General features: G+C 30.6%; 2 protein-coding genes across 5 annotated transcripts; both read left to right on the forward strand.

Annotated features, from left to right (window-relative positions):
- The first annotated feature begins 727 nt into the window (after positions 1-727).
- On the forward strand, positions 728-1,300 carry LOC112686290 (protein FAM200A-like). Its single transcript, XM_025558502.1, has 2 exons — positions 728-841; positions 1,064-1,300. The coding sequence occupies exons 1-2, from the start codon at positions 728-730 to the stop codon at positions 1,298-1,300; spliced, it is 351 nt and encodes a 116-aa protein (XP_025414287.1).
- Positions 1,301-2,801: 1,501 nt separating this feature from the next.
- Positions 2,802-16,262, forward strand: LOC112686269 (tyrosine-protein kinase receptor torso-like). Of its 4 annotated transcripts, none has more exons than XM_025558470.1 (8): positions 2,802-2,948; positions 8,780-8,819; positions 9,240-9,409; positions 10,983-11,232; positions 11,923-12,162; positions 13,658-14,442; positions 15,178-15,411; positions 15,781-16,262. In XM_025558470.1, the coding sequence occupies exons 1-8, from the start codon at positions 2,802-2,804 to the stop codon at positions 16,240-16,242; spliced, it is 2,328 nt and encodes a 775-aa protein (XP_025414255.1). In that variant the 3' UTR covers positions 16,243-16,262. The 4 variants fall into 4 exon arrangements, with proteins under 4 accessions (XP_025414255.1, XP_025414257.1, XP_025414256.1 ...); XM_025558472.1 differs by lacking the exon at positions 2,802-2,948 and adding an exon at positions 6,322-6,426; XM_025558471.1 differs by lacking the exon at positions 2,802-2,948 and adding an exon at positions 7,300-7,347.
- The last annotated feature ends 30 nt before the right edge of the window (positions 16,263-16,292 follow it).

A 16,292-nucleotide genomic window follows, 5' to 3' on the forward strand; every position in this document is an offset into this window, starting at 1 on the left:
ATTCAGCTTCAATGTTGTGGGTTGTTAATTAATTAACACGATTTTCTCTCGTTGTTGATCTTAAATAAATGTTAACTCTTTTTAATGTAGAAAATGATTTTTCCGTTGAACAATTACTTGAAGGTGTACATACATAGTAGCATCCTTAGAGCAATATCAATATAAGGATATACTTCAACTAAACTATTCTCTTTTATAAATGCTAATATACATTGAACACTTTTAGGTACAATTTTACTCCTTTTGTAAACTTTTTGAATGTGCACTAAAGTGAATACCGCGTTCTGTGTACCCGAGTTTTTATTATAAACATTGAACGAAAATATAATATCTTATCGAATAATAAATGTAATATACCTATTTTGCTATTTCACTATTACCTAGGTGACTAGGTATAGTATAATTTTTTTAATTTCTTATTAGATACTCAACAATATTTTTTAAAATACTAAACAATACCGAAAAAGGTGTGAAAATTAAAAATTTGCCGCCTGGGGCATTTGCCCCTTTTTCCCCCCCCCCCCCCCCTTAAATGCGCTACTGGTTAAAATTCGATGATTAGGGTAAGGCAAAGCGTTTTAAACAGATTTTATGAAATGAAAAATTAATTGTTGCCATTGTTCAATAATGAAGACCTAAACAGCAATTTCGTAACTCGATTAAATAATCTGCAAAACTTGCTTATCTAGCTGATATTTTTAACCATTTAAATATCCTTAGTTCCAATATGCAAGGTAAAAATGAAAACATATTAACATCGTCTGATAAATTAAATGGGTTCTTACAGAAAATTAATCTACAAATGTTTCTATTAACAGCAGATATTGATTCAGATGGAGAAGTAACATCTAATTTGATAATAAATCATCACATAATGTTAAAAAAAAAATGAAAAAATACTACCCATCTTTGCCTATTAACGAATATAATTGGGTGCACATTCCTTTTGCAGTAACATCAGATGAAATATCACATTTAGGATAAATTGAACAAGAACAACTTTTAGAACTTAAATCTGATCGTGATAATGAAATTAAAATTTAATGAACTTAAACTGTTCTAGTTTTGGCATTTTATTAAACCAGAGTATCCGATAATTACAGAAATTGCAATAAATATATTATTACCATTTTCTACAACATACCTTTGTGAACTTGGGTTTTCCGCACTAACGAATATTAAAAATAAGAAACGTGAACGATTTTTATCAGTTGAACAAGAAATGCGAGTATGTTTATTGTCGATCCCTCAAAGAATTGAATTATTATGCAAACAACATCAAGCACAGGTTTCACACTAAAATTTATAATTATATATTTTTTTTTGTAATTTTAAAATTAATTTTGTATTAATTATATTTAAATATTTCGAAAAAAGTCATTTTATGTTTTTTTATAAAAATAGTTCAAGTTGTATTGGCACACCATTTGGGAAACACTGCTCTAAAGAAATCGAATGCATAAAACAATAATACAATATTACTATAAGCCTATATCAGGGGCGGCCAAACGGTCGATAATATGTTATAATATATAACGATAGTATGACAACGTTTTTATCCATAATTTATCGTCGTACACTATAGTTAAGAAACCAATATATTATATTATCCCGGGAATTTGGAATAAATGTTAGTCAATGAATCGTAGCATTGCATCACCTATTCGTCTTTCTTGAATACGACAATATAATTGAATATGTAGTAGGTACTAGTGGTAGATGTTATTATACAATCTTACAACGCAAATTATGCATTCAAATGTTGTCACCCTTTTATTTTGAAGATTTAATGAATATACAGCTTGGATTTGTGACGGCAAAAAAAAATATAGATCACGTCTTTAACACGACATTTTTTTTCTAAAAATATTGATAAAAATGATCCATGTCTATCATAAGAATCCACTTAGAACCTACGTTTTAATCACTACAGTAAAAAAAAAATATAATCAGCATACTGTTAAATTTATATATACTGTACCTATACATCTTACTCAGTGTTGTATATAGGGAATTTGACGCTGGGGCTAATATAAATGCAGCATCCACCAACAGTGCTCGGGGACAATTATACCCACTTCCCCTCCTCTAGATCAGAAATTGATCTTACCATTAATATGTCTTCTGTAAATAACATTGCAGAGAACCAAAAACTGTTCGATATTTTAGACTTTGACCAAAATCAGTATTTCCGTTTGGTATAGAAATTGAAACCACATAGTTGCGTCTATGGTTTGGTAGGATAATAAGTACCAAAGAAAATAATTATTTCGCGAACGAAAAATTAAGAAATATTCTGAAGGCAAATATACGTGTCTAGAGAAAATGAATATCGAATATAATTATTCCAAAATGCTTTAATGACTGGTTAGAAGAAAGAAATTGTATGGCCGTTCAATTTTATGTTTCTCAATTAACTTAAGTATATCATAACTCAAGGTATTTGCCCCTTTCGTCCCCCCCCTTAAATGCGTCTCTAATTATACTCCTCCGATTAAATATATTTTTCCAGAACTATTTATTTTTTATATTCCGAAGTAGTACTTAACTATGTAATATTTCCTAGAGAAATATTTACGCTTGAGAAAAATACAACATAATAAAACTAATAGATTCAGAAAAGGAAATGTGGAAGACACTCCTCTAAATTATGTTTGAAATACAGCGTTTATTGCGTTCAGTATATTGCTTGCATATTATTGTACACTATAATCCTTTTGAATGTATGTTGCCTTATTTACATAATACATACGAGAGATCGGCAGCGTGGTTATATCATATTTTTCCGTCTGACATTCAGTATGTATCCTTTGATGTGTTTATACATATATTGCGTGGCCCTGTCTGCGACTGTTGCGTCTCAACAATTTTGGCACGAAGATGAATTTTGTCGGAATCTAAACTCCCAATATGTTTGGAACCAAAATGTTGATAGTATTGTTACGAATGTAAGTATTTATTGTTAAACTATATTTCTTTCCTGGTTACACAGTAAAAATCTCATAATATTTTACGTGTAATTAAAAGCTATATTTTAAAATACAGTCGAACAATAAAATAGGTATTGAATATCTTAATACCTATATAAATTATGAACGAAATCGTAAAGCTGACCCACATTGAAAGAGAAATTTAAAATTGAACAATATACATGCCATGCGAAAAATTAAAATATTAATTGTATTACATTAAATATAAATGTAAATTTATATATAAATAATAAGGCCACAATGAACCAATTCATCAATTTGATCCTCAACTGATTCACAAGGGTCACTTTTTCGGAAACAAATTTTATTAAAATTGTATTGAGAAATACACCAATAGATAAATGTAATAATGCCGCATGTAACATATAATTAAAAAACAATTACAAATTATAAACAGAGGTGGAACCAGGAATTTTCACTTATTGAGCTTTAAAACATTTTTAGTAACAAAGTTAAAAATATCAAACTAGTTGTTAATAATAGATTATATACTTCAAAAATTACACCCTCTAAAATCTTACTAAAAAAAAAAAAATAATAATAATCTATAGTTAATATATACCCTCCATGAAAATTAAAGAAACTGTTTTTTTAACATGTAATACCCCAACACATCTAGTTTTTACATTTTATAAATTAAATATTTTTGTACTGAAAACATAACAGTTATTTTTTAGCCAAACAAACGTCTCTTATTTTTACACGAACTTATTTATGGTTAATTTTTGACCATATGAGTACATAATAATATTTTAATTTAAGTTTTTAGACACGAAATAATTAACTTGTTAACATGCAGACAAATATTATTATCAACTATAAAACATTTTTTTCCAAAAACAGGGAAATTCACAATATATTTACAGTCATGACGATTATACTCTTTTATACGTAAAAATACGTCTTAAAATGTAATAAGACTTTATTCAACAAAATCTTTAATCTTCCAGGGGCGGCTCCAAAGCCTTGGTTAGGGAGGAGTGGCAAGTTATAATTTTACAAAATCTTATAATAAAAAGAAAACAACAATTTAATCCGTACAGAAATTTATGCTACGCAATTCATGTTTTGAACACTATAAAATAATAATATCATAGTATCATACCATAGTATATTTTATATTAATATAGTTTATTTATGGCTTTATTGGTTCTTCATAATATAGATAGTAGGTACATCGTTTACACTGTCGTACCTCTATGGCTCTATATACATACTTGTGCGTGTCGTATAATAGTCCATATTATAATATACATTTTTTGTTAACAATAACAATTTTTTTATAAATACGGTACGAACTTGGGGGGCTGTGGCCCCTAAGACCCCCCTGAAGCCGCCTCTACAACCTTCAAAAATTAATTGACTTAATGTTCAGTAATCTACACCTTTTCAGAACTTAAATAAATAATTGTGTGTATCTACAATATTATAAATACAGTAGTCACTTGATAATTAAAAAATGCATAAATCAAACTAAACGCTTGGTCCCCTATATAATTAGTACATTTAATACAATTAACACATAATTCATTAATTTATTTCAGTCGCCTCGTTAATTCAAAATGTTTAGCGGTGGAAGACACTTTACTATTCGAATTTTTCTACTGTGTGTAATATTAAATAAATTTATTGTTATGATTTTAATAACATTTATAACGACGGCGATAAAATAATATCGTAGTTTACCTTATATCACTTGAATTGAATTACATCTTTTGACATAAATCGTTTTATTTTATCAAAATAAACGTCTGAAATAGAAAAACGGTTGTTTAAATTGAATAAAACGTAGTCAGTTTCAATACGAGTTCCGTAAAGTACAAATGTTTGTCACTAGACAATAAAAAAAAAGTGATCACGGTTATTGAAACTGGTGAAAAAAATATGTTGCTGTATGTTTTTATATCCCAGCTTTTACGCTTTCATTTATACTAAAATAAACGCTATAGACCAGATTGTAGCAAACACTTTATCATAAAAAAAAAAAAATAACAGATTTCTTTAATATCAAATAATTAGGGCTCGGAAGATGTTGTATGTGCATATTTTTATAGGGCTATTCAATTTATTGCTAAGTAAGCTTGAAATTATTTTCATGACAATACGAAAAACATATTAAAAATGTATAGTGCATATTTAATGGTTTAGCAATTTAAAACGCATATTTCTTAATTTTGCCATTTTTTAAAGCATATTTGATGAATTGATAATATCATTTAAAAATGTTAACAATAATTAAATATTTATTTCGAGAGATTTTATTAGATATTGTACCTATCATAATTCTCAAATCTCAGGTTGACACAAAATGTTCAATTTTATTTATATTTAACCGTAACAATTTAATGATTATCGTTGATTATATTAATCGGATAGTTGGCGATCTCTTAACTTTTGAAAACATTAAAAAAATTTTAGTCGTTCAATGCAATAGTTTTTCAGGTAAAAACAAAATGTATTTCTTACTTATGAATTGGGTTCTAAACGTTATTTCTAGTTTTTATTTATGTTTTACAGATATATAATTTAATGGGAAGATTTTGAAAGAAATTTCAAATTTAAAGTTATTTATTTTAATTTATTTTACCTTATATATTTATACCTAGAAATTATGTTTATCTTAGTATAATACACTAATAACATTTGTACTGTTGATATGTACGAGTATGTTTAGTAAAATATCTTTATTTATGAAAATGTTTGAGTTAAAAAAAAAATTAAGTGCATATTTTTAAGGTATATTTGTACTTTTTTAAGCGCATAAGTGCATGCATATTTAGTACTTTTTAAGTGCATTAAGTTCCGAGCCTTATATATAATAATATATATAAATATAAAAATAAATGTATAATAAATGATAAACACAAATGTAAATAATATTTTTCATCTCGATTATTCAAACACACGGTAATACGAAAACCTCTATGAATCGAATTTTCAGCTCGGTTCCCTGAATATCGAATTATCGAGTGACTACTGTATTCTTATATAATAAACACTAAGTTTAAGAATAAAATATATAAAACCAAAGCTTACAACATATGGGTATACTGAAAATCATAAAATAAATATTTTCCTAACCATTCACGTATACGCTTTAGAGATAAACGTAATGCAATATTTAGAGAACAAAACATTTACAGAAAGGTGGTACACGGCCAAAGCAGTTAAATCTCGGAATGAAAACTGTACATAATGATATTATTTTTGTTTTTAAATAATGTATTTATGTTTTCTGCAAATTATTTTATTTTATTTTACTTAAGGTTTTGGAGAGACTATATTCTATCAACATTTAATCAAAGTGAAAACACTATAATTGTATATTTAATGGTGTGTAAAATTGAAATTTGGTGACAATGCGTATAATTTCCGAAGTTCTATGATAAAAAATCCTACTACCAGAGTCACCGTCTACCAGAGAAATTAGAGATTGGTACGTGGAAATAGATCTATAAAATTGAAAATAATCAATTTAAATTTAATTAGTTCAACTTTGTTTTTCATCGCTTGATGCCTTGTTTTTGGTGTTAAATCTTATTCATAATAATTGGTAATTTGATATATAAAGTAGGTATCTACCATCTACAATATTGGTTCAATGATCACCTGGTTTTAACTTGTGTTCTAGTAATTTCTGTAAACAAATGGCTTCGAGTTAAATTATTACTAACGAATATTAAACCGGTATTATTTATACATAACCGTGCTTTTGTGCCACGATATAATGTTATAAACCAAATTATACAAATTTATGAATTATACAAACGTAACCATAACTGATGTCTACCCTCTATCAGTAGCGTTCCCAGGAGAAGTTAGGGGTAATACCCCCCCCCCCAATTAAATTGTTTTCCTATGAGATTAACTAATTTATTTTGATATAATAATACCTACAATGCAACATTTCACAAAATTGATATTATTATTTTATTCAATTACGTCCTTTATTTACTATTTAGTATAGAGCACATCTAGTATATTACGTATATTAGTATAGTCACGTAGTATATTCTATGACCGGCCTTTCATGAAAACTAAGAGAAGCAATCAAACATAAATTATGATTGTACGATTATACTGGCGATTACACGAATTATAAATTAATTGAAGTAGGTAATATTGTTATCGTTACTCTATTGACTAACCGACAAAATGTATTATCCAAATGTTCATCAGCTTATCAATGTGTTATAAAATATTATCAGCAAGGGAGTTGTTACTTGTTATAAATTAATTTGTATATTACAAATATTTATTTGTATATTTGTATATTTGCTATTACCTACTACATATTTGAGTGAGTTTATTTTTTTTAGTTATAATGTTAAAACGTGACGAAAAAATTGATCAATCGGTAAGTTGAATGGATTAGTCCTGATGAATATCCATCGAAATATACAGTTAAAGATTGATGATGTTCTATATGAACTGAGTACAAGAGCTAAGCATTTTTATTATATTATATTTTATATTTTTTACTATATATTTTTTTTATTGTTTTGCATTTTAATTAAAAATTAATAAAGTAATTTAATGAATAAAATGTTTGATTGGGTACCTATAAATAAGTAAGTAGGGTAGCTCTATTCTTGCTACTCTAGCTACTCTTGTACCTTTTGGTGGTATAATATACTCATATTAAATTAATAAAATAGTAATTTGTAGCAAATCAAAAGGTAATTTTAAGTGAAGTTACAATTATTAGGATAATGATACGAAAAAAGTCATAAAAGTGGCGTTTTGAGTGCAACGAGAAAACCATTTCTTTATTCTTATTAAAATTTACCAGGTTTAACTATTATTTCCCTGTTTAGATTTAGTTCCCACTCCACCATCAGATAGAATCCCCCCCTATATGAAATTTCTGGACACGCCACTTCCACCATATAATATATATATATAATACAAGCATATAATAATATATGCTTGTATAGATGTTGCATGGACTATGGAGGGCAGATACCAGTTATGGTTACGGTTTTAAAATTCATAAATTGTACAGTATAATAGTATATTATACTATTTAGTATTTATAGAGTCTAAATTTTAGTAACATTGAATTGTCTATTATATACACGTTGATTTTAAATATTTATTTATACACTATTATGTTATTGAAAAAAATTGGTGTGTTATCAGTTGGCCTCGAATTTCAAAGTATTATAGAAAAAATTACACCTTGACGTGCCTATTATATTATATATGCCTATACCATGTCATATTTTTCTTACCTACCGATATCTTTGCTATGTCGTCAGTGTTCGTGTACAAATACTTATTTTTAGAGGCGAACGTCTTATAAATGATTATGTTAATACGCATACAAATCGTTGATGTCGAGGTGGTCCGCATACCGATCGCTTTCCGAATATATATGTACATATCTGTGTAATACTTATACATCTTACACGTGTATATGTATTTATGTTCATGTTCATTCAATTCACAAATGTTATATTTCGAATTATCACTGGAGTTATATCGATTTAAATTTTAAATTCACAATCGCATTACGTAAAACAATGTAACCGTTTTTTTTGTTTAATAAAATCAATGATATTAGTCAAAACTCTACAATGTCTACAACTTACTGTCAATACAGAATACGTACAATGCCTAATACATAATAGGTACAACCCTACAGTAACTGATACTGTAATAATCAAATACCCTCTATGCGATATTACGTCAGAGACAGGAAATCAAAATAAAATATACTATGGATTTACAGTATCAGAATATTATTTGCAAATTGTATGACGATGGAACTTTTTTTTTTGTTTCAGAAAAATTTTACGTGCGTTAAAGACTGGCGGTCGTACAGAAGTAACAATTGAATAAATTTTTAATTTTTAGTTATTATAATTTATCTATAGTTATTTATTATATTTTTATTACATTTACCTTGAAAAATGACCATTACATCAATATTACAATAAACAGCCAAGTCATATTAATTGTACCATCATCCGACCAAATACAATACTTAGATTATTTACTATAACAGGTCATCTGCAGATTTGAACTCTGCAGCGAACTGATTTGAACTCTACCACCTACGCTACTCACTCGTTCCATGATTTGCCACTAAATTTTTCTATTCTGTCCATACTATTCATTATAAAACGCTTTTATACAATAATAATTTTCGAACGACACAGCCTAATTTAAATAAAACGAGATATTATTATTTATGTTTATTTGTTCTTAAAATATTATTGAAAATACGAGTATTATATGTTACAGGTGACATGAGCGTGATAGACAATGCAAGGCTTTTGTGTCGTGAATTTGATTCACTGACCTTTGTTTGGGATGATAAGAGAAATGCAACCACTTACAACGATCCGGTACTAATATTTGTCGAGTTTTTGTCTTACAATACATCGCGTGTAGACATGCGTATAATAAAGAAGGTTTGTTATTGAAAAGTTCAAAATGAAATATTAATAAAAAATAAACCAATCGGCGATATTTAGGGTAGTTAAATGGGTTTTGCGACATTTCATCATAACTCATAGAAACCAAAAATATATTTGTTTATCCGACTTGTTGATTTTTGAGGCAATAAAACCAATTATAAAATAATAATAAAAAACTTTAATAATGAATTTACCTTTTATTGCAAAAATTATATAACAAAATAGGAAAAAGTGCAAAATATTAAATAGTTGAAAAAAATATCACAGTTTATTGGTAAATTAATTTGACCGATCCTCTGTATTTATCCTTCTAGGTTAAGACTATTAAGGACTATATAAATAATCATGATTATCAATCACTCCTAAATGTCGATAAGTAATATAATATGTTATAAGTATAGTACTGCTCTTAATATATTAATTAATAAATTGAAAATTAATGTGGTATTTGAAATATTTTAACTATCCAAGGCCTAAATAGGGATGGTGATTCAGTCTTCAGCCAGAAAAAACAAAAAAAAAAATAAAGTGATAAACTTGCAGCTTTCTTTTTCTTACTCGACAATTATTTCACGTTTACAAATGAATTTCAACGCGATAGTGAACGTTTTCGACTATCTAGAAAAAAAGGTTTCCGCGCGGTTTTGGACAAAGTGAAGTCTATTCCTCCAGGCATTAAACAACGTAAAGTTGTTGAAAAATTAATTGTCCCGAGATTATATTATTCATTATAATTTTATCTATCATCATTTATTTATCTATTAAATTAATTTAACATTTTTTTCTAACCCATGTCTTACGTGCGCACAATAAAAAATTTTCAATTGAAAATGTTGGTGTTTTTGAATTAAGTTCGGTTTATATACCCAACCACTTAATATGGGCAGATGGGTTTGGTCTTAACGTATTCACATTAAGTGGAATTCACTATATTTAAATTGGTAAATAATAGCAAGAACGGAATGGACTAATAAAAACCACCTGCTCTCCTATAATTATAAAAGACCCTATATTCAGGAAAATTGAGAATAGCAATTACTAAATTTTTATAAAAATGCAGCTTTTAACAATAATAAGTTATTAACCCCTTTCCAAATGAATTAATATGTTTTATATTTTTTACGAACATTCATAATAATTATTTATCAACGAGTTCTGAATCAATATAGTGGGCTATCCCACTCCTGGATAAGAGATTAACAACTAACATAATGTTCTATTTCTTATTATACTGTAGACAATATAAGACGATGTTAGAATGACAGTTTAGTGAATTAAAAGTCAAAATATTAATATTAAGTAGATTAACAGCAAAACGTTTAAATTACGTATGATAAATGCGTAATTGGATCTCTGCCGACGTATGTAATAATAGTGGGATAACTAACCTAGTGGACGAGCATGGAAATTTAGTTCTTACAGAAATTATGGACGGTCATCATATTATGTTTCAGTAATTGTTATAAAAATGAAAATCTAATTGTTACATGATATTTGTTTAACACTTGTTAATGACTAAAACTATAACTATAAAAAGTAACTGGTTTCTATTCATATGGATCTACAGGTGAACTCGTTGTCATACATCCGTTTCGACGATCTAATGCCGAACACTGAACACGCGGCTAGGTTTTGGACGGTGACGGACGGCATCGTATACCGCGTAATGGACACGCCGGTCCATAAGACACTAGACAAAGCACGCGTCCCAGACCCTGTTCGCGCAATCCAAATTTCTGGTTTCAATAATTCGTTGAACACAAAAAATAATAATTCTAGATCGATCGAAACGTCGCTCACGTGGGAACGATCAATAGGTACGCATACAAGCCGATGTGCAGAACGTATACCATGGAGCCGCTATTAATAAATATGTATATATTATTATATATTTTTTTCCTGTTGTCAGTAGGACCCATAGATTATCTTGTACGGGGACACATTGTATCAATGTTTCCCACAGATACCTATATAATCTGTTAGCTATTATATATTTCGTAGCCACTTAGTGAAATTGACCATTTCATGAAATGGAAATAACTTTTTCATGAAACGGTCACTCCAATTTGACATCATGCAATTTTTTTCACAATCTAGTCGTTCACTTTGAGTACCCAAAATATATTTTATATTTATCATAGTTTTATAATAATTTTTGTTTGTAATATTTTCCAATAGGGTACTTAAATTATATTTAGTATAGTGTTGATACAATTAATAATAGTAATATGTTGATAGTTAAATAAAAAATTATGTAGAGAAAATTACAAGATAATACATTTTTCAATTATTATCAATTTTATAGATTGTAAACTTGTAAATTTTATGTTTTAACAAATATTGCAATTTCATCATCACCCCCATGTAGTACCCATACATTTTATCCTAGAAAAGAATTTTCCCCTCATCTACCGGGAAACATTGCGTTAAATAAACAACAAGTATATAATAATATATTCATCGTGTATGAATGATGATATTGTCCATTCATTGATTATAAATTGCAGACAACAATTGCAATTACAAAATCATATATTATCCAAAGAAGATGGAAATTCCGAAATGGTTTTATCTGGATGTCGCCAAGTCGTATCCGGTCACGCTGACTTCCCTGACCATTGACAATGTGTACACGGTGTCGATACGGGCGTACTATAGGAAAACTTCACCACCCATAACCAGTAAAAACATCATCTTTGTGTTCTCTACACCCTCATGTCTGGAACGTTTTGATCCGATCTCATGCCGTGAGTACCTATGTCTCTGTATAATACACCCGTAACACGTAACACGTCACAGATGAGTTTTATTTTATATAACGGTATCCAAATAATATTCTTGTATCGATCAAACATAAATGGACATCAATACATGTTAATAAAAAAAAAAAAAAATTGTACACTTATTAAAATAGCATAATGCATGGAGATTTTATACAAATTCTTAGAAACTGTGTGTTATAGAGTACAATATGCACAATTACTAATTTCATATTAACTCATAGTTCAATACCTTTGATATACCGTGTAAATAAAAAATAATGGAGATAAATAAACTCAATTCTCGAGGTATAAAAATATCAGAATAAGAATGATTCCAATATGTTATGGGTAAAAGCTAAGCAATTAAGAAAATAGTCGTTAAAATAACATTTTAATAATTTTTTAACAACTATAGATATGGGGGTTGGTTTTGGTTGATAAGTGGGGTGATGGTTACTTTTCAATAAAATGTCAATTGCCTCTATAATTTCAAATTAGTCACGCGAAAGTATATCTATTTTGTGATGGAAATGGCTAATTAATTATTATTGTAAACACTGTAAGACTGTAATTATAAATCTATAATAGGAAAACTATATTATCGAATATTATTCAACAGAAGATCAACGGAAAAAAGTGTGCAATCGATAAACAACTGTTAAGTACAAATAACAGCAAACAAATTATCGGAGATGACCGTTTGGCCATCTTTATTATAATGCCCGCGATACTTTATATGTTTGGAGCAATGGCGTATCCGAGGATGACTGAGGGAATTAGAGCCCACTCTCATCGAAATTTCAGAAAATTTAAAATTATATTGCATTTACCTATCCAATGTATATATATTAATCTAATAATCTGAAATAACACGAAATTAATTTAGGTTCGGTATCTTGATTTAATTTACCGTTCTGAGTATTTATGCTACAGTAAATACCTATTGTTCTTTTTCAATGTTTTATGTAACTCAGTGGCGTAACTGGGAAAAAATCTAGGGGGGCAATGTAATATATTTATTATTACCAAAATCCAGACACCCCTCCCCCTCACCAGTTAAAACATATTTTTATTGTATGTATTTTATACAGTATATCTAATTGTTTGATTTTACATAAGTCTTTTAACTCATTTTGTGGTTCAGATTAACATAAATTGTAGGTAGCAGGTACTAGGTACCAATATTGTTAAATAACACCCATAAGAGTTCATTAATAAAAGGTGCTATTTGTACTGTTGGATTATCTGGGGAGGGGGGCAAAATTATACCTTTATCTCTCAAAAAATTGTTAGGGGGCACTTGCCCCTCCCCATAATTACGCCACTGATGTAACTGATCAGTCCCCTCCCCCTCAGAAAAAATTCCTGGATACGCAAAGGGATAAGACCCCAGAATCTCAGACGTTACAAGCGTGGTGGATTTCTTTTTCGAAAATCCAATATTACTGCCGTACCCGTACAAACAGTTTTTCTCGCTTAGCTCCCGGGACACCGTACAACTTGTCGGTGGACGAGACGTTGGACCGAGGTGAGGGAAGGTACAACGTGAAGATGAGCTGGAAGAGTCGGAATACGGGCGGTGTGGGCGTCGATTATTTCACCGTCAAGTTGGATGGCGCGAAGCAACAGGTGCCGGGGACAGTCAACAACGCGTACTTCAAGGACGTGCCGCTTAGTGAACATTACTTCGCGAGCGTGCAGGCGTTCTCGCGGACGGACCACAGCGACGAGACGGTGGTGCGCGAGCCGCGGCGTATTAAGTACATACAGGGCTCGGTTGACCATGGCTCGTTTTACCTGTGGACGGCCGCTGCGTTCGCGTTCTGTTGCATGGCACTCACGCTCGGCCAGTACGCGTACGGGCGTTGGGCGGCCGATGACGACCGTAAGGCGAGCGCGGTGGTCGCGGCCGGTGTGGGATACGACATGGCTGCACTCCAGGGCCTGGACGACGTGGACGTAGTACTGAGACGCGAAGACGTGATCGTGTCCGACGTGGTCCTCGGTCACGGAAACTTCGGTGAGGTCCGCAAGGCCGTGCTGAAAACGGACGGCGGCGAGCTTCCGGTGGCCGTCAAATGGTTGCGCGACCATCCCACCGGTCGTGAATCGGAACGGTTCATCCATGAGATACTTCTCATGCAGACGGTTGGAAAGCACGTCAACATCGTGTCCATGATCGGCTGCTGTTTGGACGTGAACAAGCGGTGCATGCTGGTCGTCGAGTACTGTCCGCTGGGTGACTTGCAGACGTACTTAAGGAAGGTAAGACAACTGAACGTGTAGGTAACTAATTACCATTATTATTATTATACCACATTATTAATCTTTTTTCCCTTCTTCGCCTTTATCCCAAATATTTGAGATCGGCCACCCTTATCCTAAACCTCCACTCGTCTCGATTTTCTACATCCCCTACGCACACACCAACAGCCCTCATATAATTCTCGATTTTATCCAATTATCTCTTTTTTAATTACCTTCCTCTTCCACTTTTCCCTTCAACGTTCATTTTCATAACCACTCTCACTGCTTTTGTTTCTTCTCTAATAACATATTTATAAATGTACGTACCCATAACTATTTACATAAAGTGCAATGGCAGTTGCCACAGTTTTGTGTGTGGAATTTCACCACGGAGAGTATTCGTCGCTTTTAACTTATCTTGGAGCGCCCCTATTCGAAAATGATTTATTGACTTTTGTTAATAGAATCTTCAAATAATAAGTAAATTAATATAATTACTTAAATAATCATCAACAAAAAGTCATACATTTATACATTTTTTTACTAAAACCTTTGGGAGCAAATAAATTACTTCTAATTATAAATTTTCCGACCCTTTGACCTAAAAACCAACCACTGAACTGACTTGTCGTCGACTGGCACAGTACAATCTAAGTATTCCCATGTAAACATGTGTAATGAGTCTAGTGATTCCCTCCATTTATCAACATAAGTCTCACGCTGTGCAAGTTTAACTGTTTAACATTTGTATAGATCAATATAAAATCGTGGTACGTCAACGATTTTAATGTCGATCGAGTAGGTCTACCGATTACCGTGAACGACAAGGAGAATACAATGTTAGACACTGGAAATACGTCGTTGGCGACTAACGGTGGATCACCACCGATGGTCTTCAACAATTGTTACTTGTACCACGACGAAGAAAACGTATTCTTAACAATTGAAGATTTGATACGCTTCGCCAGCCAAGTGGCAAACGGAATGGTAAAGCTATGGGTTTTGTATTTATACCATAGACATATAAAGATATCTTTATATGTCTATGATTTATACTAAAAATTATTTTTACATTGATAACAACTAAAATATATAAAAGAATTAGTTCAGATTATTAAAATAAATGAATAAATAATATAACTAATTCGGTTTTAACCAAATTTTTTCTTACTACCAATATTTCTTAGATAATAAACATTATTACCATTAATAAATTATAACCTTACACAACAATATACAAAAAATATTTTTAATATTCGCAATTATTTTCAGTTTAAATATATACAAATAAAAGTAAAAGAAAACAACACATATGTAGTGATAATACCTATACCTATTTGTGTACGGATGATATAGGTATTCTTGGAACAGAATCACATAGTACATCGAGACTTGGCTGCCAGGAACATATTGCTGAGCGATTACCATACGATAAAGATTTGTGATTTTGGTCTAAGTCGCGATATTTATGAACAGAATCACTATAAGAAGTCAAATTGCGGTGATCCGCTGCCCATCAAGTGGATGGCTCTGGAGTCGCTCAAGTATCGGGTTTACACGACTCAAAGCGACGTATGGTCGTTTGGTGTACTTCTCTGGGAGATCATGATGTTAGGAAGTATTCCCTATCCTACCATATGTTTATCAAAGATATACGAAGTACTGCGCAGGGGTTATCGATTGCCTAGACCTAATCTATGCTGTTACAGACTTTATGAAATTATGCTTGGATGCTGGCAGTCCAACCCAGCCAACAGGCCGAAATTTGCTTCAATCAAAGACGCAATAGATGGAATAATGGAAAATCAATACTCATAGTCTTTAAATTTTCTACCAAGTTATATTAATTTTATATAATATATATTTAT

The sequence above is a fragment of the Sipha flava genome, unplaced genomic scaffold (genome assembly GCF_003268045.1).
Source record: "Sipha flava isolate LNK unplaced genomic scaffold, YSA_version1 303_pilon_pilon, whole genome shotgun sequence".
Lineage (NCBI taxonomy): Eukaryota > Metazoa > Arthropoda > Insecta > Hemiptera > Aphididae > Sipha > Sipha flava.

Bases quoted from the DNA above. Each gene is read 5' to 3' on its own strand.
- LOC112686290 (XM_025558502.1), top strand. From the start codon at position 728: ATGCAAGGTAAAAATGAAAACATATTAACATCGTCTGATAAATTAAAT. The intron at 842-1,063 runs GTAACATCTAAT...AAACTGTTCTAG, and splicing joins ATATTGATTCAGATGGAGAA to TTTTGGCATTTTATTAAACC.
- LOC112686269 (XM_025558470.1), top strand. From the start codon at position 2,802: ATGTATCCTTTGATGTGTTTATACATATATTGCGTGGCCCTGTCTGCG. The intron at 8,820-9,239 runs GTAACAATTGAA...TATATGTTACAG, and splicing joins AGACTGGCGGTCGTACAGAA to GTGACATGAGCGTGATAGAC. The intron at 15,412-15,780 runs GTAAAGCTATGG...CGGATGATATAG, and splicing joins GCCAAGTGGCAAACGGAATG to GTATTCTTGGAACAGAATCA.